This window comes from Nuphar pumila, chromosome 2, assembly GCF_984573655.1.
Source record: "Nuphar pumila chromosome 2, dmNupPumi1.hap1.1, whole genome shotgun sequence".
NCBI classification, from domain to species: Eukaryota; Viridiplantae; Streptophyta; class Magnoliopsida; order Nymphaeales; family Nymphaeaceae; genus Nuphar; species Nuphar pumila.
In genome coordinates, this window is record NC_143250.1 from 37183344 (window position 1) to 37208641 (window position 25298).

Here is a 25298-nt window from a genome sequence, read left to right on the forward strand (position 1 = left end):
CTTCTTGCCAGCCCCTGAAAGCCCGTTCGACGGGCTGGGGCTGGCTCAGGTATGGTTCCGGGTCGGGTCCAGACCCGACCCTGGTCCGATTTTTTTTTTTAAACATTGGGTTTTACACCTCCCCTGCCGACCCAACAAGAGAGCGAGAGGGGGGTCTCGGTGTAACGCCCCAAAATTTCAAACTTGCGAACCTTTTAGAAAACAGGCAAGAGACTAGAGAAAATCTCTTTCCTCTAGAGTTTGTTTATGAAATCAGCGGAAGATTTTTCTTTTGTTAAATCAGAAGGCAAGCTGACAACTTTGGGCACGTTAGCTAAAAGAACCAAAACTCACAAAATTCGGATATCCCAAAGAAAATCCGTTACAAACCCAAAGCGTCCAGGACGCGAGCTAAGAGCAGGAAGAAGAAGTCCTGAAGCCATCTTGCAATCGCGCCATCGCATGTGGTGTACCTAATCATCACCTGTACCCATCGAACGGGTTAGTTTTGCGAAAAACTAGTAGGTGCACAAGAAAGACTACAAGAAACTGAATTAAGTACTTTTAATTCAGCAGATTAAGCAGTTAAAAGCAAATATGCAATTAAACAGGTAAGCAGTACAAACGGGTAAGTAGTGCAAGCGAGTAAGTAGTGCAAATGCGTAAGCAGTGCAAATGCGTAAGTAGTGCAAGCAGTAGGCAGTTCAAAGCAAGTAAGCAATGCAACTGACAAACGCAACATACAATTCAATTGATCGTAGGCTGTGAACCACCACGCAACTAGCTTATTCTCATTTCTAAAACTGGGTTCCCGCATTTAATCATCATCAAGTCATCGTTTGTCGCTCTTACTACTTCTAACAAACGCTTTCTCCTGAACAACCCTTATATATTCCCATCTCTCAAGGCCTTACGCGACAAACTGTCACCTGTTATGACCCACCTAAGGCGTCATACTTCTTAGAAAAACCCACCCTTCTATAGAAGGTCCAAAACATGATCATGATCTAAAATCGCTAAAGATTTGATTCTCACATCAGGGATCAACATGTAATCATGCTAAAGCAGAAAGCCAAAACTATAGATTCATAACTGGCTATCTCAAACAATCTCAGAAGATCATTACAGCTCGCCATAACTTTTTATGGTAAACAAAAACAAAAGATCCACGTCGGATCGCTCGATCCGGGAGATATACGATCTGACAAGGAATTATCGCCCTGGAGGGTATACCTGGTCTTGGACGCTACACTTTCTCACAGGAGTTCACCAACTTTGCGGCTACCCGTCCGTAGACAGTGTACATCCTCACAAAGGTTCTACCGCTCTAGCCGGGTTACCCGATCTGGGAAAAATACAACCTCACAGCGAAACCTTTGGGAAGCCGGTCCCAAACAAATGTCATATACAATGAAAATCATTGTGATACATGCATCAACACAAATGACCGCTCTCAGGATCGATAGCCACTATTACAATCAACAAGATCAACGTTGGATCACTTGGTTCGGGAAATGTATAACCTCACAAGGAATTTCGCCCTAGACGGTATACCTGGTCTTGGACCATACACTTCCTCACAGGAGTTCACCGTCTTTGCGGCTACCTGTTCGTGGACAGTGTACATCCTCACAGAGAATCTACCACTCTAGGCGGTTACCTGGTCTTTATCATACACGCCCTCGCAGATAATCCTTTGGAGATCAGGTCCTCAACAGATACCATACTCAATGATACATGCATCTATACAATCGATTGCTCCGAACAATTGACCCCTCATGGGGTCAGTAGCCACAATATGGGCACAAGCATGTATATCAGACATATGCATCGTATCACTTCACATAGTAAAACAAAACACACGAAAACATGCAGATATGGCAATCCAGCTGATTCTATAGGCGAAGAGTAACTAACTCTATCCGACAGCCAAAAAAACAACTGAATAAAACAAGCACTCATAACAATGCTCGTAATACATACAATTACCATCAAATGGCTCAGTCCATCAGCAAGTAATTAAATTAATCGTAAGGCATAAACCATTACATCACATGTCATTCATAAGCAATCATACGACAGCAGTTTTATCACAATATGTAAGCAGCTTATAAGACAAGCGGCCACATCAATCCTAGTTGCCACCAGTTCGTAGATTACGAGCTGTATGCAATCACATCAATCATAAGAGAGATGCAAGCCAACAAGTGCTACGCTACAATAAGCACCAAATAATTCAACCAAGGGGTAAAGCAAGTCACATACTAATATGTAGCAACTGGCATAATGTTATTATTATAAGCATTTAACTAGTATAAGAAACTAGATGTTAGCAAAGAACTGCGTAAGCAGTTTAACAAACTAAAGTAACGCCTCAACTGGCGGGTACAGCTCAACGAGTAACATATTGAACTACCGAACAAGTACACAATCGACCAGTGTGAACAAACTTTATGTTTCGATATTACTGGTCTGGAGGTACGCCCAGGCAAAACGTAGAAACAACTTAGACTAGTTCGGGCGTCTGTTATTCTATGTATTTTCAATAACCCGAATAGCTAGTTGAGTCTACTCCAAAGGGGACGACTTTAGCTGAGAGAGGATTCCCTAGAGGCTGAAAAGCAGTACCACGGATGCATCCAACTTCTGCAGAAGTGTTGAGCTAACTATTGTAGCCTCTTTCCCCTAACTCCAATGACTGGGGAGGCCGGATCATTGCCCGTAGGGTGGTTGTTAACAACCTGTCCATTGGAGTTTTGTATCGCTCTGTCATCTCCCTTGACAGACAACCAGAAGCGAATATGTACGTTAGGGGTTGCTTAACTAACGACCCATTCTATGTTGTGGTCTTTAAACCACTCGAGCATCTTGCCTGTGAAGGCGAATGTGAGACCATTTATGTGATTACAGCATTGTACATTTAGCACTGTTCGAGGTCGCATGACCATCTCATCCGATCATTGCAGTACTAGACATGTGCACGACTATAAGTACTCTAGGATGAAGGGGGTATAGCTCCTCAATAGAAGCCTCAACAGAAGTGTTTCACAGAGATATAATGTTTATCTTTTGAAACAGCAGTACCTTATGCCAACATTATGCATGCGATTTTCTAGAATCTCATCTGTATCGGGGTATCTACATGCCTCGATACCGGCCTCGATAGACGAGATACAGGTTTCTCAACAGAATCCTTGCTAAGTAGTTCGCTTGAACCCCAACTCGTCTGCAGGACCGCATACTCGAAGAGTCAGGATCCTTGCAAGGTATCTCTCGTCTTAGACGAGGATGTAACACTAGCTCTCAACTCTCGTCGCAAGAGAGAGAATGGTAAATGCCCCTTGCATCCTCCACGAGGATGCCTTTAAGGCATACACAAAGAGCAAGAACCTGCATGTCATCTGTAATAGCAAGGCAATACCAACACATATGCAAAAGCAAGAGCCTAGGCGTAGAGCACGACGGCAAGGTAAAGGTGGTAAGCAGAAGTGCAACGCTAAGCCTCGACGCGATGCGCGACGACAAGTAAAAACTGTAGGCAGGAGTGCAACGCAAGATCTCGACGCGATGCGCGACGGCAAGTAAAGACTGATAGAAGGTAAAGGGCAAGGATCGCGAAACTGCGTCCTTGAGTGAAGTGCATACTCGTATAAATATATATATTTGTATATGTATATTCATTTAATGATCGTTTTTAGTTTAATTGAACTTAATTCAATTATCCAAGTCTTCCGTGTAATCTTCCCCTACCTTAGAAAGTTACGAGCTTGCTGGCGTCCGCGGATGTACACGATTGACGGCTCGGGTCGCGGAGCCCGAGTGGGATCCGTCGTAGCTGCAAAAGTAAAGATCTTAGCAAGCTAATACCAAAAATAGAAGGTCAGGGGCATTGTCGTCGTCCTGACGTAAGGGAAGCAGAGGCAGGGGCATCGTGCCCTTGCACACCTGCCATAAGCTGCAAGAAGCAGGGGCAAGGGTTGTGAGCCTCTGCTGTCAGCGAGAAACAGGGAGGCAGGGGGCTGCACCTCTGCCTGAAGAAGACAACGAGGGAGGCTTCACCTTGTCTGCCAAGAGAACAAGGAGGCGAGACCCTTCCCTGCAAGCCACTAAGGGAGAGAAAGAACAAGAGAGGAAGAAGGGGGTGGGGGTTCTCTTTGAAACCCCTGCCTCGCTGTCTTCAAAAGACACGGGAGGCGGTGCCTCTATTGGGTCTGGGTCGGGTCCGAGTCCGGATCCGACCCGATTCCAAGCTTAAATTTTTTTTTCTCCGGTTATTACACTCGGCCCCTCCCCTGTCGAAATCAGAGGGAGCAGGGGGGCCTCAGCCCTTCCCCTGCCGACCCAACAAGTGAGCGAGAGGGCGTAGGGGGGGGGGGGGGGGGCTCGACCCCTCCAATGCTGCCACAAGAAGAGAGCGAGAGGAAGTCAAAGGGTACGTACCTACGAAAGGAGAGGAGGAGCCTAGGAGGTGGCGTCGGGAGGAGAGAGCTCGAGCTGAGCTCTGCGGGAGAGGAGAGATTAGGGCAAAAAATTGTTTTTGCCCTAATCCTCCTTTTCATCGGGGATTTTTTTTTAATGTCTGAAACATGGACGAAAATGACCCTGGGTGCATTGACCACACCCAGGGTTGTGTTGACCACACCCGGTGTCGCACTCGCGTCGCTTCACGTCGACGCGGGTGCGGCACCTGCTTTGCCGAGTCCCTATGACTTAGCTAAAAACGCAAATGGAAAAAGCTCTCAAATTTGGAACATCACTTCCAAACCTGGCCCACCACATGTTTGAAAAAAAACAAGAAAATGAGAAATCAATAAAACGATAACAGATATACAATCATACAAAACATTATAACTAAATAACAATATGAAATTAAAATTGAAATAGACAAAATAAATTACCTAGATACATCGTGGCACAGTTTTGCACTGTTGCAGATCTCCCCATATCATACAATGCATTATCATAAGTCTCCATTTTCTTATGAATTTGATCTTGAATGTTATAATCAGGGTTCAATCTTTCAATTTAATTCAAAAGTTCCTTGTTGGCTTCCCTGTCCATTTTAAACGTAGGGGAGTATCTAGATGCAGGATTTAAATAATATGTTGCAGCATGAAGAGGTTGATGAAGTTGCCAGCCCGCCTATCATCAATGATGTTTCATATAAGTATGTATAATTTTTCTTCCCCTTTAAATTATCTCTAATGGCTTCTTTTGCCTTATCCATTGCCTTATAAAGATAATCCATAATTGGTCTGTATTCACTGACAACCAATCGATGCACCTTCACTAAAGGTATAGTTATTCTCAACAACTTCACTCATAAATCCCAGAATTCACTTATGAATACAATATCTATAATTTCTTTGGGCTTTCTTTTTTGCGTATGGGGATATGCATGTTAATGTATACACATATAATCTAAACATATATATATATATATATATATATATATATATATATATATATATGTTTATATGTGTTTACATATGTATGTCTATACATATATTGTTTATGGGCATTTTAGTCTTTTCACATGTATATTCAAAATAATTATATTTTTATTTTTATTTTTTTTATTATTTAATTTTTTGTATTTGTTCCCAGCCTTGAAGGGCTTTTTGGGAAATAGATTGAGAGTCGTTGGACCCTACCCAACGGCTCCCTAGAGCCGCTTTTCTTGTATATAAAGGAGTGAGACCCCTCTCTTGAAAGTATTCTCTAAGGGATTATTTTTATGAGTGTTCTCAGCCTTTAGTGACTCATTCTTGTGTTTTCGTGTATTGACTCATAAGAGGTCATATTCTCTAAGTGTTCTCTTGCCCATAAGTGGCACGTCAAGGCATATACTTCAGCTTGTGACATGGTATATGAGCCTATCGACTCTTTTGTGTTATTCAACTATTTCTCAAGTGTATTTTGAGGTAGCATGAAGATCGGGCCTTGCCTCGTGAAGGGTGCTTACCAACCTTCTTGAAGATTGGTCTTCTTATGAATGCATAGCGACATTGGTGCTTCAAAAAGAGTTGAAAGTTTGCTCAACTATTTATTTATCTTCTTTTTTCTTCTCTCTTACTTTGTATTCTTTGGTTCTATGGCCGAAAAATAAGTGGTGATGGTAGTTCCAATAAAATTTGATGAAAAAAACTATAATTTGTGGGCTACCGCCATCAAAAGAATCCTTATTGGTAAAGAATTGTGGGAGTTTGTTGATGGTTCCGCAATAGAACCATAACTCGCTCTCACAAAATCCATTAAAGAAAAGGATGAGACCATTAAAGAGGAGGTTTTTGAAGGAGAAGAAAAGGAAAAAACACTTATTGGTTATAAGAAAGCTTTGAAGGAATGGAAAATTGCCCATGGTACTTTCCTTATTTATGGGAAGTATAAATGAAGATACATGTGAAACTATTTTGAAGTTTGAAAGAGCCAAAGAAGCATGGCTCTTCATTAAACAAGCTTATACTCAATGCGACATTGCATTTTGATGGGAGCTTCAAGACAAGATACACAATTGTAAACAAGATGACAAAAGTATTTAAGAGAACTTTGGCTCTTTAAAGAAGTTGTGTGATCAAATGGCTAAGTTAGAGATCGTTTGGGAAACTCCCAATAATGCTCAAACTATAAATAAGCAAATAAACAATGAGCAATTCTTGTGACCTGAGTTTGAACAAATGAGAAGCAACATTATACATAAAAACAAGAGGAGCTTTCTCTTATTCAAGAGGTTTTAGATCAAGTTTGCATGAAAGAGACTAGATTACAGTCTCAAAATGAAGTAAAAGAAGCTAAGGAAAATGTGTTGCCCGTTTCAAAACCGGGTGCCAACACTCATACATACAAATCCTCACACTTTTATAAGAATAATAACTATGAGAAGAATTGTGTGTATGAAGGAAAAGGAGATGGAAGAAAAAGATGAGGTATTTTTTGCTATAATTGTGGAGAACCGGGACATATTAGACCTTTTTGTCTGGAATTCAAGAACAAAGATAAGAAGATTGCTTTGGTTGGTACTTCACAAGTTGACCAAGATTCTTTAAGTAAATTAATTTTGAACATGCCTCTTTCTCAACCCGTGGAGGCATTGCAACCTCTACTGAAAGGATAATTCGTGACTGGTGCCGATGTCTCCTCTTTTCCTCAAGTATGACTTCTTGGCTTTTAGACTTGAGTGCATCATTTCATATGACATATGATAAGTCTATACTTTCTAATTGTAGAGGTTCTACTAGTAAAAGAAATGTTTGCATTGTCGATGAAATCTCTCTTGATATTAATGAAATTGAAAATTTTGAAAAATGCCCTAGTTTTAGTATTCCTCAAATAAAATTTGTTCCAAAACTAAATTTAAATTTACTTTATGTTTCTCAAATCACTGATCATAGATATAGAGTCTCCTTCACTTCTAACCAATGCTTAATACAAGATCTCCAGTATGGGAGGCAAATTGGGGAGGGGCATAGAGAAGGAGACTTGTACTATATGGATCAGTTGAAAGTTCCTGTCAAGACTTTTGTGTCTTAATGTTCAAAAATTGGATAAATTTTTGTGGCATCAAAGACTAGAACACTCTAGTTTGTATAAATTATCCAATATTTCTTATCTGAAGATCTTTTGTAATAAACAAATCTCTTGTACCGATTGTATTTTTGCAAAAATGAAATCAATTCCATATCAAGAGAGGTCTTTCTTTGCTACTAAACTGCTTGAATTAATTCATTATGATGTTTGGGGTCCTGCTCCTGTTGCCTCTAAGGGAGGAGGATACACTTATTATGTTATTTTTGTGGATGATTACTTTCGCTATACTTGGGTATATTTTCTCAAACATAAACATGAAGTATTTGAGAATTTTAAAAAATTTTATAAGTGACAAATCTTTTAAAGTCCAATATATCTATTTTTTGTTCTGACTCAGGGGGTGAATACATGTCTAATGACTTTCAACAATATCTAAGATAAAATATAATACTTCATCAAAGGTCATGTGCTAATACACCACAGCAAAATGGTTTAGCCAAAAGAAATCATCGGCACATAACAACGACCACTAGAACTCTTCTCATATCTAAAAGTGTTCTCAAATATTTTTGGGCTGAAGCAACTCTCACCTCTGTATATCTTATAAATAGGCTTTCTTCTTAAAAAAATCAAAATCTTTCACTATATGAAAAAATTTATAATGTCTCTCACTATGTCACACGGACTCGGCTAAAGGGTTGCCGCACCCGCGTCGACACGCACGGACTCGGGTGCGGCTTTGGACTCGGCCCGGACTCGGTCAACACCGATTCGGACTCGGTCAACGAGTCTGGGCCGAGTCCGTCCACATTTTGGACTCGGTCAACTTTGACCGAGTCCAAAATTGTCCATTTCGAGTTTTAAATTTTGTTTTGGATCCGGGTCGGGTCGGGTCCAAACCCGACCCAGATCCAAATTTTTTTTGGCAGCCGAACCCTAAAAGGGGTTTATCGACAGGGAGAGGGGCTTACCCTCTCGATTTTGCCTCTCCCCCTCAGCCCCTGCAGCTTTCTCCTGCAACCACGCCGGCGATCCGAACTCCGGCGACAGGCAGCCACCGTCTCCACCTCCGTCAGGTATGTCGACCCTCCTGCACCCTCTGCTCGTAGCCTCCCTCCTTGCACCCTTTGCACGCAGAAGAGGGGCTCGGCCCCCCTCCCTGCACCCTCTGCTCGCAGGGGAGGGGCTCGGCCCCTCCCTGCACCCTCTGCTCGCAGAGGAGGGGCTCGGCCCCCCTCCCTGCACCCTCGGCTCGCAGGGGAGGGGCTCGGCCCCTCCCTGCACCCTCTGCTCGCAGAGGAGGGGCTCGGGCCCCCTCCCTGCACCCTCTGCTCGCAGAAGAGGGGCTCGGCCCCCCTCCCTGCACCCTCTGCTCGCAGGGGAGGGGCTCGGCCCCCCTCCCTGCACCCTCTGCTCGCAGAGGAGGGGCTTGGCCCCCCTCCCTGCACCCTCTTTATGTGTTAATTTATTGTTATATATATATATAATTATAATATTTAAAATATATATATTTATAATATATATTTTTTAATATATATATATATAGCCGAGTCCCCGTGTCCAAATTTTTTGGAATTGCGCCGCACCCGTGTCGCACCCGCACCCATGTGACATAGGTCTCTCATGATTATCCTAGACTAAGGGTCTTTGGGTATAAATGCTTTGTTCTTAGCCATAAGAATGATAAATTATCTCCTAAAGCAATTCCATGTATATTCTTATGATACGAAGAAAGCCAAAAAGGATTTAGGTGTTATGATACTAAAAATAACAAACTTTATATTTCTAGGAATGTCATATTTCTAGAACAAGAAAATAGTTTTGACGTATTTCTAGGAATGTCACATTTCTAGAACAAGAAAATAGTTTTGACACTGCCTCATCCAAAGATGAAAGTGAATACAAGTTTTTAGAAATATCCTTACTAAATGAAAACATTAATGATATTATCTGCAACAAATCTCAAGCTACTGAGCCCCACGATCATCCAAATGTCATTCAATATCAAAGAAGACAAGATAATGAACCACTAAGTGCTTTTGAAAAATATTCAACCATAGAAGAACAAAAAAACACAAGACTTAGGCATTCAGAGAGACCACGTAGAGTTCCAGATAGATTTATGCTATATGAATCTTTCAAACCTCACTATAGAGCTTGTTTAGCAAAAATTTATTCATACTTTGAACCTTTTACATATAATCAAGCAAAGGACTATCATAAGTGGCAAAATGCAATGAGTGAAGAAATTAAAGCCTTAGAAAATTCTCAAACTTGGGAATTGTCTGATATACCAACCAACAAGAGATCAATAGGATGTAGGTGAGTTTTTAAAGTCAAAACTAAAAGTGATGGATCTTTAGAAAGACATAAACCTAGGTTAGTCGCTAAAGGATATGCTCAAGAATATGGTATTGACTACGATGAAGCATTTGTTCCCGTAACACGTATGACTATTGTTAGAATTCTCATAGCCATAGCCTCTGTTAGGAAATGGCCAATTTATCAAATGAATGCTAAAAATGCATTTTTAAATGGTGTTTTAAAAGAAGTATATATGGATCCACCCCTTAGATATAATGTTCCTAAGGAAAAAGTTCTATGCCTTAAAAAAACTTTGTATGGTCTTAAACAAGCTCCAAAAGTTTGGTATGATCGCTTTAGTTCTGTTATGCTTAAGCTTGTATATACTTCCTATTATCCTGACACTGCTTTGTTAAGAATTTCGCTGTAGGTATTGTTATTTTATTACTTTATGTCTATGATATGATCATCAAATAAATAGAGAGTAGATCAAGTTAAATTTATTGTCAAGCAAAGTTTTGGAATGACTGACCTTGGTTTTTTCAGATTTTTCTTAGGGATTGAGGTTGTATATTCCCCTCAAGGGTATTTGCTATCTCAATCCAAATTTGCAGCTGAAACTATTGACAGGTCTGAAATTATTGATGACAAAAGTGTAGATACTCTAGAGATTATAAATGCAAAGATGGAGATTGATGATGGAGAACCTCTAGATGATCCTACTCCATATCGGCAGATAATTGGAATCTTGACGTATTTGACGATTACTAGACCCAACATCGCGCATGCAGTTTATACAGCCAGTTTTGTGATTACAACATTTTGCATTTAGCGTTGTTCGAGGTCGCACGACCGTCTCATCCGATCATCGCAGTACTAGACGTGTCGTGCACGACTACAAGTACTCTAAGATGAAGGGGGTATAGCTCGTCAATAGAAGCCTCAACAGGAGTGTTTCACAAAGATGTAAAGTTTATCAACTTTACTCTATCTTTTGAAACAACAGTACTTGTGCCAACATTATGCATGTGATTATCTCGAATCACATCCGCTATCGGGGTATCTACATGTCTCGCATGACTCGATACCGGCCTCGATAGACGGGATACAGGTTTCTCAACAGAACACCCACTAAGAAGTTCGCTCGAACCCCCAATTCGGGATCACCCGAGATATGCCAAAAAGGCGAGCAGAACCAGGCAGTCACATCCTTCCAAATGCTTCGATTTGGAGCAGTCTTTGATGCTTTTGTTCAGCTCCCTGAAATCTCAAGTTGACTCTGCAGGACTGCACACACGAAGAGCCAGGATCCTTGCGAGGTATCCCTCTCCTTAGACGAGGATGTGCCGCTCGCTCCCGACTGAACTCTTGTCGAAAGAGGGAGAGGGGTAAATGCCCCTTGCATCCTCCACGAGGATGCCTTTAAGGCATACGCAAAGATCAAGAACCTGCACGTCATCTACAATAGCAAGGCAATACCAACACATATGCAAAGGCAAGAGCCTAGGCGCAAAGCGCGACGGCAAAGTAAAGGCGGTAAGCAGAAGTGCAACGCAAACCCCCCGCACAACGCGCAACGTCAAAGTAAAGACCGTAAGCAGGAGTGCAACACAGAACCTTTGCGTGATGCACGACGGCAAAGTAAAGGACAAGGATCACGAAACCTCGTCCTTGAGTTAAATGCGTACTCATATAAATATATATGATATATATATATGCATATATATTTATTTATTTGTCCTTTTTAGTTAATTGAACTCAATTCAATTGTCCAAGTCTTCTGTGCAATCTTCCCCTACCTTTGGGAGTTGCAAGCTTGTTGGCGTCTACGAGTGTAAGCGATGGAAGGCTCGGGTCGTGGAGCGCGAGCAGGATCCGTCGTACGAGCTGCAAAAGTGACGATCTTAGCAAGCTAACACCAAAATAGAAGGTCAGGGGCACCGTCGTCGTCCTGACGTAAGGGAAGCAGAGGCAGGGGCATCGTGCCCTTGCGCACCTTCCATAAGTGCAAGAAGCAGGGGCTGGGGCTGCAAGCCCCTACCGACCTGCTGTCAGCGAGAAGTAGGGAGACAGGGGGTTGTACCCCTGCCTGAAGAAAACAACGAGGGAGGCTTCGCCTTGCCTGCCAAGAGAGCAAGGAGGCGAGGCCCTTCCCTGCAAGCCACTAAGGGGGAGGCAGGGGGCTTCGCCCCTGCCTGCCAAGAATGCAAAGAGGGGTCGGGGACTTCGACCTCCGCCATCTCTAAAAACGGGCAGCGGCGACGACCCTGTTCTGTCCAGCAAAAAGAAACAAAGACAGGGGATGAGCCCCTGTTTGCCAAGCAGAAACAAAACACAGGGAGGGCTCGGCCCTCCCCTACCCAGTAAGCATAGGGCGTCAGGAAGAAACCCAGTCCTCCCACCGTGCCCACTGATCGAAGAAAAGACACAGGCAGGGGGCTCTGCCCCGCCCAGCCTGACGTGAAAGAACAACGACAGGGGGATCTGCCCCCCTGTCGATCGGACCAAAGAGGGAGACAAGGGGGGAGTCCTCCTGCCGACAAGCGACGAAGACAGGAGGCTCTGCCCCCTGTCGGTCGGCTGAACACGGAGAAGGTGAGGGTTCAGGGAGGGCTCGACCCCCTCCCTCGCTGACAGGAGAGCAGGAAGGGGTTGGACCCTCCCTCCCCTGCCGATATAGGGAGCAGGGAGGGGCTCGGCCCCTCCCCTGCTAAGAGTGGGCACAGGGAGGGGGTTTGACCCCTCCCGTGACCCCACGGGGAGTAAGGAGCAGGGAGGGGGGCTCGACCCCTCCCCTCCTAATAGTGGCACAGGGAGGGGGCTCGGCCCCTCCCTTACCAAACACGGCGCAGGGAGGGGCTCGTCCCCTCCCTCGCTGAAAAGAGTCGCAGGGAGGGGGCCTTGCCCCTCCCCTGCGATTTAAGGCAGCAGGGAGGCGGCTCGAACCCCTCCTTGCGCAACGGAAAGATGAGGGGAAAAAGAGGAGATCGGGGAAGAGACGAGAGAGCAAAGAGGAAAAGGGGGCGTACCTGGGGGTAGCCGGCAGCGGCGGAAGGAGGTCGCAGGTGGCGGCAGGTTGACCGGGGTCTCCAGCGAGAGAGAGGGTGCAGAGATGAGTCGGGGGGAAGAAGGGAAGAGAGATGGGCGTTATGAGAGAGACCAAGAGATGAGAGGGGGAAGGATGTTTCGAGAACCTCCCCCCCTCAGTCGCTGCGTGCTTTTAAAAGCACGCAGCCGACTGATTTACCCGGGTCCGGATCCGGCCCGGATCCAATCAAATTTTTTTTTTCGACTTTTACATTTAGTGAGCTTTAATTAAGATTCTGGAATGGTGCCACATATATAGCCTTAAAGTTTTTTGCCTTTGAGGTTGTTTTCCATAACGGCCGTCCACATTCTATGGTTGGTCCCATTCAATTTGAATGAGAGATCAATCTCTGCATCTTTATCGGCCATTGCGAAAGAGGGGAAGAAGAGAAGGAAAGAACTATCAGATTTGATTTCGTATGTATCTGGTTCAGCTTCCACAGGAAACAAGGAGAGAGAGAGAGAGAGATGCACAAAGGCTCGGGCGCCACTCAATAGCTCGACCTCCAAAACCCTAAACTTTATAAAGTAAAACAGATATACAATGATATTACAAGAATGCCATTAATGAGGTTATATTGAGCATGTGTTTCATTTAACATGTGTATGGATCTGGATCCATATCCATACGCAAACTATATTTTAACACCCTCCCTCAAATTGTACGTGATTTTGGAGCATGTACAACTTGCTCTTCAATAGCCAAAATTGACGTCCTGTTAATCCGTTGGTAAACAGGTCTGCCACTTAATCTTCTGTTCGAACATGACGTAGTTCTATCTCCTTCATCTCAACTTTTTGCCGTATAAAATGTTGATCAATCTCAATGTGCTTCGTTCTGCTATGCTGGATAGGATTACATGCAATGTTTATTGCGCTTTGATTGTCACATAAAAGAAATGATCGAATAATTGTCTCTCCAAGATCACTCAATAAGTGTCTAATCCATGTGGCTTCTGCCGTGCCTGCAGCCATCGATCTGTATTCAGCCTCTGTACTCGATCGTGCCACTGCCTTTTGTTTTCTGCTGCTCCAGGACACTAAATTGTGCCCAATATATACACAATATCCAAAGACAGATCGTCTCTCATCTGGATCCCCTGCCCAATATGCGTCTGTATAAGTGATGAGTTCATGTCCTCTATGCAGATTATCGTTCTTGCGATAAACAAGTCTATCTCCTATAGTTTCTTTTAAATAGCGTAGAATGCGCTTCACAGCTTCCATATGACCCTCCGTTGGAACATGCATAAACTGGGATACCTGGTTGACAGCATAAACTATATCAGGTCTGGTAAAGGTCAAGTACTGTAACATCCCCACGAGACTTCTATACGTTGTAGGGTTGACACAAAGATGACCATCTTCAGAGCTCAGCCTTTGATGTAATACACTAGGAGTGCTGACTGGTTTGCAATTCGTCATCTCGGCTCTTTCCAAAAGGTCAAGAGTGTATTTTTGTTGCATGAGTGTCAATGTGTCTTGTTGTCTGTCAACTTCCACACCAAGAAAGTACCGCAACTCCCCTAAATCTTTCATCTTGAAAGTTTTCATTAAAAACTGCTTCACGTCTTGCACATGATTATCTGAGCTCTCAGTGATCACAATGTCATCAACATATATAAGAAGAAGTATAACAATGTCTGCCTTTTGGTAAATAAAGAGTGAGTGATCCAGAGAGTATCTTCTAAAACCATAACTCTGAATTTGCATAGAGAAACTTTCAAACCAGGAACGGGACGCCTGTTTCAACCCATACAGAGATTTCCTTAGTTTGCACACTCAGGCAGTAGGATCCTTCTCGGCATAACCAGGTGGTTGCTCCATATATACTTCTTCCTTTAAAGTTCCATGCAAAAATGCATTTTTAACATCCATCTGGCTAAGGCTCCAACCTCGATCGACTGCTAGGGATATGATGATACGAATAGTACCCATTTTGACTACCGGACTAAAAGTTTCATCGTAGTCTTCACCATATTGTTGTGTGAATCCTCGAGCAACAAGTCGCGCCTTATATCTGTCAATACTTCCTTCAGGCTTATACTTTATTTTATAAACCCATTTTGAGGCAACTACATTCTTTCCTTTTGGCCGAGGGACCATTTCCCAAGTCTGGCATTCATGAAGAGCTTTCATTTCTTCATTCATAGCTTCAGTCAAATAACGGGATTGAAGAGCTTGATTAAAACAAGTGGGTTCATCCTGTTTTGTGAGCTGAGACATAAACAATTGGAAATCAAGGGAGAAGGTCTCATAGCTCACCCATCGTTGAATAGGATGCTTAATGCGTGACGGCCTTTGAGCCGAATCATTGGCGATGCTTTCCACATTCCTCGGCTCTGTATTTTTGTCCCGTCTAGTGTATATCTGTCCAGATAAGCGTTCTACTGGGGGTGGCTCAACTGGAGATAATTCAACATGCATCTGTGAGTCATTCAACTCCCTACTCAAGCCGAAGGAAGGACAATTCGTTTGACATGTTTCTCCTGTATTAGCAAAAAGATCTGCGCTCATCCATGGATCATATACTTCTAATTCTCGAGGTGGCAACGCTGCAGAGTCATTGACCTGAAAATTTCGTTCGTCAAAAACAACATTTCTGGAGGTCCTAATATGTTTTGTAGTAGGGTCATAGCATCGATAACCTTTGTATTCATCTGCATACCCAACAAATCTGCACTTGACAGCCTTGTCCTGAAACTTATTTCGCAGAGATGAATCAATATGTACATAACATACACAACCAAAAACACGCAGCTCATCGTAAGAGGGATGTTGCCCAAATAAAGTATAATAGGGAGATTTTTTATCCAAAAGTGTCGTAGGAAGACGATTTATGATATGAACAGATGTGTGAAAAACTTTTGTCCAGAGACTAACGGGCACATTGCTATCATGTAACATGCTCATCGCGCTCTCGACAATATGCCTGTGTTTCCTCTCCGCAACCCCATTTTGTTGAGGAGTATGAGGGCAAGAAACCTGTCGACTTATTCCTTTATCCCGAAGAAAGGCAATAAACTTGTTCGATGAATACTCTCCTCCACCATCACATTATAAATGCACAATAGCACAAGCAAACTTTGTTTTGACCATCGAATGGAATTCCCGAAATATTTGAAAAACTTCATGCTTGTGTTTTAAGAAATATATCCAAGTATAACGGGAATAGGAATCAATAAAGACAATATAGTAACGACTGCCAGAAAGAGAAGGAATAGGTGCGGGTCCCCAAACATCGGAACAAATAATCTCAAATGGCTTTGAAGCTCTTTTATTTATAATATGAAAAGGAAGAACAAGGCTTTTGCAGAGTTCGCATAAAGAACATTTATTATTATTATCAAAAAATGAACATAAACTAGACTCTGGAAGGAGACCATCAGATACAAGATTTTCAACGAAACCCCAACTACAATGTCCCAAACGACTATGCCAAATATCTGGCTTATTACAATAAGATGAATTAAAAACTTTCAATGAAGGAAAAAACAAAGACACTGAAGAATGCTTGGACGACTTCAACTGGAGGACTGAGACTAATGGCGAAAACACTGAAGGAATCTCCTTGAAGACGTACATGTTTTCTTGTCGCTCCCCCTTAGCGAACGTCTTCTTCGTTCGTAGATCCTTAACATGAACAGAAGAGGGAGTAAATTCGACAGAAGAATTCATATCGTCAACAAGTTTAGCTACAGAAACAATGTTCTTTTTAATATTAGGAGCAAGAAGGATATTGGACAAGTGAAGTGAGGACTTTGACATAGCGATATGTGCATTGCCAGTATGACTAATGGAGTGATAAGTTCCATCTCCCGTAACTATACTACCTTTTTCAAAATAAGGCAATAAGTGAGATAACTTACCCGCATTACCCGTAACATGTGTGGCGGCACCTGAATCAATATACCATTCGCCTTGTTCATTTTGCTTGATCGTCATCTGTGGAAGACCCAAAATGAATTTCTTTTTTGGTTCATATCGCTGACCCCAATTGTTTTGGGATGAAGGCGTAGTTGTTGTTGTTGTTGTGTTTGTTGTCATCTGTGACAATGCTGATAACAAAAGTTGTTGCACATCTGTGGATGGCACTTTTGTGTCCACAGCAGTAGCTGATTTATTCTCAATTTTGTTTATTTTTCCTCTATTCTGTATATTGAACCAACAATCAGCTTTCACATGTCCTCTTTTGTTACATAAGACCCTTATTTATACAACTTATGGGGACCAAGGAGAGCTCCCCAACGGTCATATATATGACTGTTGGGAAGGGTCCCAACGACTCTAAAGGGAGGACCCTTTTTCCCTTGGTCAAATAAAGAAAAGAAAAAGAAAAAAAATAATAAAGAAACCCAAAAATGTCCCTAGTGGACATGAATATTTACCTAGGTACAAAAAACTAAATTGCCCCTAGTGGGCATTACAAAAGACAAAAATAAAATTATATATAAATATACATATACAAGTGTAATATATATGTATATATATATATATATTGCAAAAGCATAATGTATATATATATATATATATTAACATTTTACCCATATCTTTATGACATTGGCCTAGAGTCAGAGGTGATAGGAGGTATATTCATGGATTTGTAGCACAAGCTGGGTCATCGTTGTAAGGGTAATGAACTGACTTTGTCTTGTCAGTGTGTGGTTACTGATTTTAACTGTTTTCAATCATCTCCCCTTTTCATGCATGATTCATTATTACCATGATAATAAAGAAAAACTGCATCTTAATTTTGTCCATGAAACCTATAGCGTTGTCGGTCACACATTGGAGAAGAAAGAGATTATTTCGTGTACATCTGTTGATTACTTCTTGCAATGGGTCACATGTGGAATATGGATGTACTATGCGTCTGTGTTCTGATTGATGCTGAATTTCGTCACCCACAAGAGCTGTATCTTCTGAACAAGTTTCTTTTGTCGTCTCTTGAGTTGTCACAGTGGCAATCAAATTTGCCAGTTAGCAATTAGTGCATTCTATATGGATCGTTATGGTATCTCTATGGCATGAATATAGTATCTGGGTTTTTGTTAACATTAATTTTGATCATTTTCAGGTTTGTCTTTTTTTATCTGTTTTTGTTTCTAAAGCATATACTTTAGTAAGAATTAAAGGCACACTATCATGGATTTGGCAACTGTAGCCTGAGACTTGAGTTTCAGGAACCCATGGATTATTTAGAATTCTTTACTGCACAAATTGACTTCTCAGAGTAATTTAAAAATTAGGTTAGGGAGCATCATTTAGTGTGCCAATTGATTCTTGAGGTTTGAAGGTTTTTACCAGGCTTGAGATTTTGAGGCAGGTTACTAGTTGTCTTTAAGTGGATTTTGTTTATGTTTCATGTCCCGCTGGAACAGTGAAGCAGCATATGTATTTGGTTCTCCCTAAAAGGGCATTTTGCTGCACCTTTATTTGGAAAAGTAGGATAAGTTGGAAATTCACATTGTGGTGTACGGCACAAGGTTCCATCTGATCTGGAATTTTGGAGTTAGTGAGTAACCAAACACCCTCTAAACAAATCAGGCTCAGCTGGATTTGGTTTCATTATAGGGCGGGCAGCTAGTCTGTATATTAGTGTTTGTATCCATTTAAGATAAATTGAAGTGTTGTGAGGTGCTCACATGCTGTCTCATATAAGAGAGGTCACAGGTTGGTTCTATGCCCCTTTTGCCACCTTTAATATGGATAAAAGAAAAACTTGTACATACCTCTGTTTAGCTCAAGCTCGTCCGAGTTGAGCACCACTGTTCCCCTCCAGCTCTTAATGCAAATAAAGGAAGAAATGTTGCCTACATGTCTTGGCTTTGCTTGAGCTTGGTCAAGATGTTCGGTCTGAGCTCATGCCTGATAAGCTTTATCCAGCCAAGGTCAGACAGCCCAGGCTGGCGCTCAGCTTGGCTAGTGTATTAACCTACTTGTCCCTGTGAATTATTACCTGTGAAGTTCACATAATTGCTGTGTATAAAGTCCTAATTATTGTTCATGTATGCTTTATATGCTGTAACGATGATGTGTGTCTGTTTTCTTGGCAGTCTACCCTATGAACTCCAGAAATGGATTTCAATGTGTAGCATTATTTTCTCTTCTTAAATCGCCGATTCGTGCACTTCAGTTTTCAACTTCTGGAGGCCAACTTTCTGTCGGATGTGAAGATGGTCAAGTAAGAATCAATTATTAAGATTATTATCTTATTTAAAGTTTCATTGTTTAGTAAAAATGCATAATTAGCTGACAGATGTCTCTTGAGATGTTTATTTGGAATTGAATGTATTTCTTTATTGCCAGGTATTGATGCTTAACATGCAGTCATTTTCAGTCATGTTTCGTAGAGATTGCTTAGGCGTCCATCATTCATCAATTGTTTCCATGGCATTGGAATGTTTGTGTCCAGTAAGCGATGTAATAGATAATTCAGAACATCCAGAGTCTAAGCCTTTAGAGCAGGACATGACTGAGGGACTGAACTGCCTCTTTGTTGCTGATAGAGATGCCAATATCATTGCTATTAATGCATCCACTGGTGACATGATAAGTTCTCGACTTTTTCACCCGAAAAAGCAGTCTTGCACAATTTCTATGCATATTTTGGGCAAGTATTTTATTTTATCTTTAAAAACATCTTGAAACTGATACATGATCCTTTCTTTCGATTAGTTGTGGTTGGATATTAGTATCCTGCATGTTTATCACCATATCAGGTTCTTTCTAATAAGCAGTGATGTTTCAGTCCAGGAAAGGTCATCAAACCAATCCATGTCCAAAGATATTCAAACTGGCCATGGAACAAACAGCGCTCTTGCTGGTATAGATTCATGTCCTCAGCAGGCTGATGAGACATCCTGTCCTCCAAAGAGTCTATCAGATTCACTTCTTTTACTTTGTTGTGAGAATGCATTGCAGTTGTACTCTTTATCATCAGTTATAGAGGTTAGTGTTGGCCATAGTTTTTCACTTTTGCTGGTTCATGTTTATGAAATTTCAACTTTTGCAGTAAATAGCATCAACCCAACAACAGAAAATTTTCATATTATTTTATTTACATTGCCTAATTTTCATTAATTTAGGGTGACAGTAAGTGGATTCATGAAGTACATCTTGAAAAGTCGTGTTGTTGGTCAGCAACTTTTAGAAAGGATGAGAATACCATTGGTTTGGTTCTACTTTATCAGACTGGACTTCTTGAGATAAGGCATTTCCTTTCTTGTATCTAGTTTATATGTTTAGATGATCTTGAAGTTAGTGAGCAGAAAACCTTTCTAATTCTTGTCTAATTTCTTCACATACAGTTTTTTTCAGGTTTTATATTTATTTTATGAAAATCTATTATGACAGCTGGAAAATATCTCAGGTCTTTCCCAGATTTGGAACTGATTGGAGAAAGCTCCTTATTGTCTGTTCTGCGGTGGAATTTCAATGCCAACATGGCTAAAACAATGTGTTCTGATGACAAAGGGCATATTGGTTTGGTGAGCATATTCAACCTTGCTGTCTGGTAATAGTGTCTACCAAGAATTATCATCCATAATCATGTTCCTGGTGCTCTGGACTCATGCACTTATATGCTCACACCATCTAGATGTCATCTCTGATCCACTGCCCATAAATGGAATTCTATGCACTATATTATTTTGAATGATTTGACTTGCTAATTGTGCAGTGTTATATCTGTACTTTAATATTGATTTATATTTCTCGCTGTATACAGGGATGGTGATGTAAATTTCTAATACCCTAAACCATGTCATATATAAAGGAAATACATCCATCAAGCATATTTATATATATATATATATAACGGGCTCTTTTCTAGAAAAATGTGCTGAATTAAGTATTTACTTCCTACATAATGAATTGAAGAAAGGGCTTTGGTCTATTGATCCATTTTTCTTTTAAAGTAAAGCACCAACCAGTATTTGGGTCTATTTCTCATCCCTTTTCTCTTGGTTCTCTTGTTTTGTTTTCCATATTCGCTTCATATATGTGGTTCCTATTTTTTCCTTTAGAAGTGGAAGGTACCCTCCTCTTTGTGTGTGTGTGTGTGTGGATGTAATCAGTAATCCAAGACATTATACATACTGAGATAGATGAATAATATGTGCTTAGTAAACATGAAACAGAAATGCTCAACTATACATAATTCAGGAGAAGACAAAAAAAACCTATAACTAGCAATGATTAGGTTGCACTATCATAACTGAGGATCTTGGTTTCAAATCACATAAGGGTTACCCCACGGTTTGCCTATCCAAAAAAAAAAAGAACCAACAACACCTTCTTAATATTCCTAGTGTCCTAATATGTGAACCAAGTCTAGGTGGCCCTGTGGCTTTGGTGAATATTTCTGCCAACTGATTTTAAGACTTCATGTAGTATGAATAAAATTTGCTTAAATCTTCTTTAGAATTAATGGCAATATGCCAATACCTCATGTTCCATCCGTTCATGATACAGCAGAATGGATTCTACATTTCTGCACCTGTTTTCCAAGATGGGGAGCTTAACTTGTACTAAGATGTTCAAGGATGTGTTTCAGCCATATTATCTTGCATTCTTTGGAGTAATGACTCTATACTTGGCTTCTGTATTAAGCGAGCGCCAATGCTTTATTTCTTGCTTCCCCAGGATACAAGGCTCCCTATGGCCAGCCCTTGTTTCATTTAACAAAGTTGTGTGGAAATAATTTGGATTTGGTGAAGATTGGAATCCATGTTACATGTTACTAACTACGCCATTTGTAGTTTGTGAGGAGCTCCTCAAGTTCTGCATGATTCCTAGTTTGTTTTTGAAAATTTTCACGTAAATATCAAGTTATTGCAGAATGCTTCTTGCATCTTGTCAGATACAATTTTTGAAATATATTGCATGTAGTCTTTTTTTTGTCTTGTCTTTTGCATGATGTGTATAATGTTTATTAGTTCCTGACTTGTATTTCTGTGGTACTAGAACAATAGCAGTGAACTGGCATTCATTTCAATTTTGTCCAGAGAAAATGATTTCAGGTACCTACTCAGTTTGTGTTGTTGCGTAACTATTGGTCTAATAGAAGCAGTCTGTAAATTTGCTCTGAAAAGTTTCATGGATTGCTAATGTAGGATTCCTGATTCTTTGCCATGCGTTCATGATAAAGTCCTTGCAGCTGCTGCAGATGCTGCCATGAGTATGGCTTCACATCAAGTAAAAAAACAGGTAAATCTTTTCTCCTCATACTCTTGTATATATTTGATCTTTAAGGATTTCTCTGTAGCAGTTTATTTGGTTTATGCAGAATCCTGCTCCGGGGATTATTGGGAGCATCATGAAGGGGTTCAAAGGTGGCCCAGTAGGGAATACTGTGGGAAACAGTAGAGGTCTTTCAAGAGCTACTTTTGCAGAAGAGCTAGGAATCACATTTTCCAAGAATCCATTTCTCGATCCTTCAAAAGGTGCTGCATATGAGCAGGAGGATGTGGAACTTAGTATTGGTATGGTCAATCATCCTGAATAGTCTTTTCTCTTTCTAGTCATATAGGTCATTGTTGGAATAGTATTCCTTAGTTTCAGGTATATATAAATATTGGAATTAACTTTCTATTTGATTTGCTTCTTGTTAGATGACATTGAAATAGATGACATTGTACCACTTCCATCATCATCAACTGCTGCCAGCACCATAGGCTCCATTAGCAGGCATAATAAAAGAGGTATATGATGCCATTTTTCATTTTCTGCTTTCTGCAGTTGTTTAACCAGTTGCTTGATGTTTATTTTGCATACAGATGAGGAAACTGAGAGGGAAAAGTTGCTTGGTGGAAGAGCAGATACTGTGAAGCCCAGAATGAGGACACCTGAAGAAATCATTGCTCAGTATAGAAAAGCTGGAGTAAGTTGGGGCTAATCTATGTATCATATTCCAGTTGATTCCTGTGTTAGAGATTTAAGTCCATATATGTAATTTAATCCAGGATGTCTCTGGAGCAGCAGAACAAGCAAGGAACAAGCTTGCAGAACGTCAAGAAAAACTTCAGGTACTGACCTTCCAGTGTTTAAAAAGGCTCCCATTCTTCGACATAGGATACAAAGGATCCTATGTCGATCCTAGCCGTCCAACTGATGCATCTGGACAGCTAGGATCAGTCCACATCCAGGTGAGAATGTGGACCAATCCTAGCCATTGGTTGAACGGCTAGGATTGAACCTATCTTATGTCAAATGATGGGATCCGAACTCTCCAGTGTTGTCTGCAGACTATAGACTCAGAATTTTCATGTCATATTACCATCAGATTCCTTCTTTAGGTTCTTTGTTCCTTCCCTTAATAGTGAATTTTACCACTTGTCTGATACGTTGTTAAAGTCTGTGAACCCTTTAGTTTTGGTTATATCAGATTGCTGCCATACAATAATGATTTTGTATTGTCCTTCGCATCCTTACCAGGACCACCATTTACAGAAAGCCTTATGCCATCACACTTGGAAGCTGATGGCTCTTCTCATCCCTTCAAAATTTGCGAGCCATTTATCTCTTTAGTATTTTTAGAATTCTCTTACAATTTTTTCATTTCTGTACAATATATTTCCTCCCGATATCAAATTCTCCTTTAACATCATATCCTTTTAACTGCACCATTTCCGCCATGAAAGGTTGAGGAGCCAAGCTCGAATGATTGGAAACTTTTCTCTGTCATGTTAAACTCACTATAATAAGGCTTCTCATTCGTGGTAGATCACCATTTGAATATTTTTCTTTTCCAAAAAAATCCTTTTTCTTTATTGTGGATGTAGATTATGACCTAGACTGAGCTCAGACTCTGAAGAACAGGCCTGAGCACCTTGGATCGAACTTGGCTCGAACCTGTTCTCAATAAGAATGTGGAATATCCTGAAACTAACTCCTGCTAAACTCCATTAGGCTCTATTCTTAATGTTTAGCTAGTGTCACTCTGTTGAGTCATTGTTTAAGAAATTTTACTTATGTTTGTAGCGAACTAGCAATCTATTAAGTGCCCTTTGATAAATTCATATTATAATGCCAGAGAATCAGTCAGCGTACCGAAGAACTGCAGAGTGGGGCTGAAAATTTTGCATCAATGGCAAACGAACTTGTCAAGACAATGGAAGGCCGGAAATGGTGGCAGATATGAATGTATATTATTATATTTTGTCTCAAATGTGTGCATTTTGGCTCATGGCTCTGTATGGACCTTCGAAGTTGGGAGCTCTGTTTCTCTTCTCTGCTTGTTCATGAGGATTCTGGAGTACACTATGCTGGATGAAGTTGGCTTATGAGTTGAATCTTCAATCGCGAGTGTGATATATGTTGGCCATCTTGTGGCATATGCCCCTTGTAAGTGGTAACATTGTGAAGAAGCTATTTATAGTGTATTTAAGAAATTAACGTTCCAGAACAGCTGATATTTTTCACTTTGTCAAGGAACTTACAGCTGATATCTTTTATGTGAATATTCACATCAAGATACGTACATCCAAATTTGACCATGATCTGAAATGATTGAGTTCTATGTTTCGAATTTTACGAAACTATGAGTCGGTGTATGGTCAAATCTAAAGAGAGAACTTCAGTGATCCCATTTGTGCACTATCAAGGGGTATGCACGGTCTTATGAAAAATATAGGCATTTTTTTTAGAAAGGCAGCAATAACTTCTGTGCGTGTCCGCGAGAAATCATCCTACCTTTTTGCCAACATGACTCCATGCCCTTGGAGCCAATTTTAAGCTGACTGGGCTGCAAATTAAATTTTATTCATGGTTTATATTGAATACAGACGATTTTAGGTACAATCTAGTTGGAATCTCACGATGCAAGTTGGTTTGACTCAATCTGACCTCTTAGATGTTTTCAACATGCTCGATTTAGTTGAACACGGCCCTTGGATCTTTTTTTTATGGAAAAACATGGTTTTTTTAATGTGATCGTTGATTATTTTTTTTGCCATATAAACCTGCACAGGTCGAATTCTGGCTATCTAAAAAATATATGTAGATGTTAGATGTGGCAAGACAAAAAAACTGCGCTTTGCTAAGTCTATTGCACTTGCAATCGTTTGTAGCAAATTTTTACCCTTTATTCATATTAACATTAGCAAGTTTGTAGAATTACGAAATTACTCACTCGAATTTGCTACCTTATCTTTTATGGTTTTATCACCATTAATTCAAATTTTGAAATATTACCTTTTTTTTCAAAGAAAAATAAAATTATGAATTAACTCTCATGATTGAAAGAATTACATTGAAGATTCTAAGTGATGAGATATCACCCACGATGAAATGGTGATTACATTAGATGATGCTCATTCGTTCCAAGATGGAGATTACAATTGTAGACTAAGTTCATCTTGAGATCTTCTCCTTGAACACCTCAGGCATCTTTTTTGGAG

The 25298-nt window shown here is 40.8% G+C and overlaps 1 protein-coding gene across 5 annotated transcripts in view; it reads left to right on the forward strand.

Annotated features, from left to right (window-relative positions):
- The window catches only part of LOC149845274 (uncharacterized), a 168023-nt gene extending 143628 nt beyond the window's left edge, over positions 1–24395 (forward strand). For 4 of the 5 annotated variants that reach the window (XM_089995655.1, XM_089995658.1, XM_089995659.1 and 1 more), the window contains 12 exons: positions 18954–19081; positions 19207–19510; positions 19649–19848; positions 19986–20110; positions 20270–20387; positions 21865–21920; positions 22014–22107; positions 22187–22382; positions 22512–22601; positions 22677–22780; positions 22863–22925; positions 23933–24395. In XM_089995655.1, the coding sequence (XP_089851781.1) occupies positions 18954–19081; positions 19207–19510; positions 19649–19848; positions 19986–20110; positions 20270–20387; positions 21865–21920; positions 22014–22107; positions 22187–22382; positions 22512–22601; positions 22677–22780; positions 22863–22925; positions 23933–24040 (1586 nt within the window). In that variant the 3' untranslated portion in view covers positions 24041–24395. Of the gene's footprint in view, positions 1–18953; positions 19082–19206; positions 19511–19648; positions 19849–19985; positions 20111–20269; positions 20388–21864; positions 21921–21992; positions 22108–22186; positions 22383–22511; positions 22602–22676; positions 22781–22862; positions 22926–23932 lie in introns of those variants that run through there. The other variant, XM_089995660.1, reaches the window with a different exon arrangement.
- Positions 24396–25298: the final 903 nt, after the last annotated feature.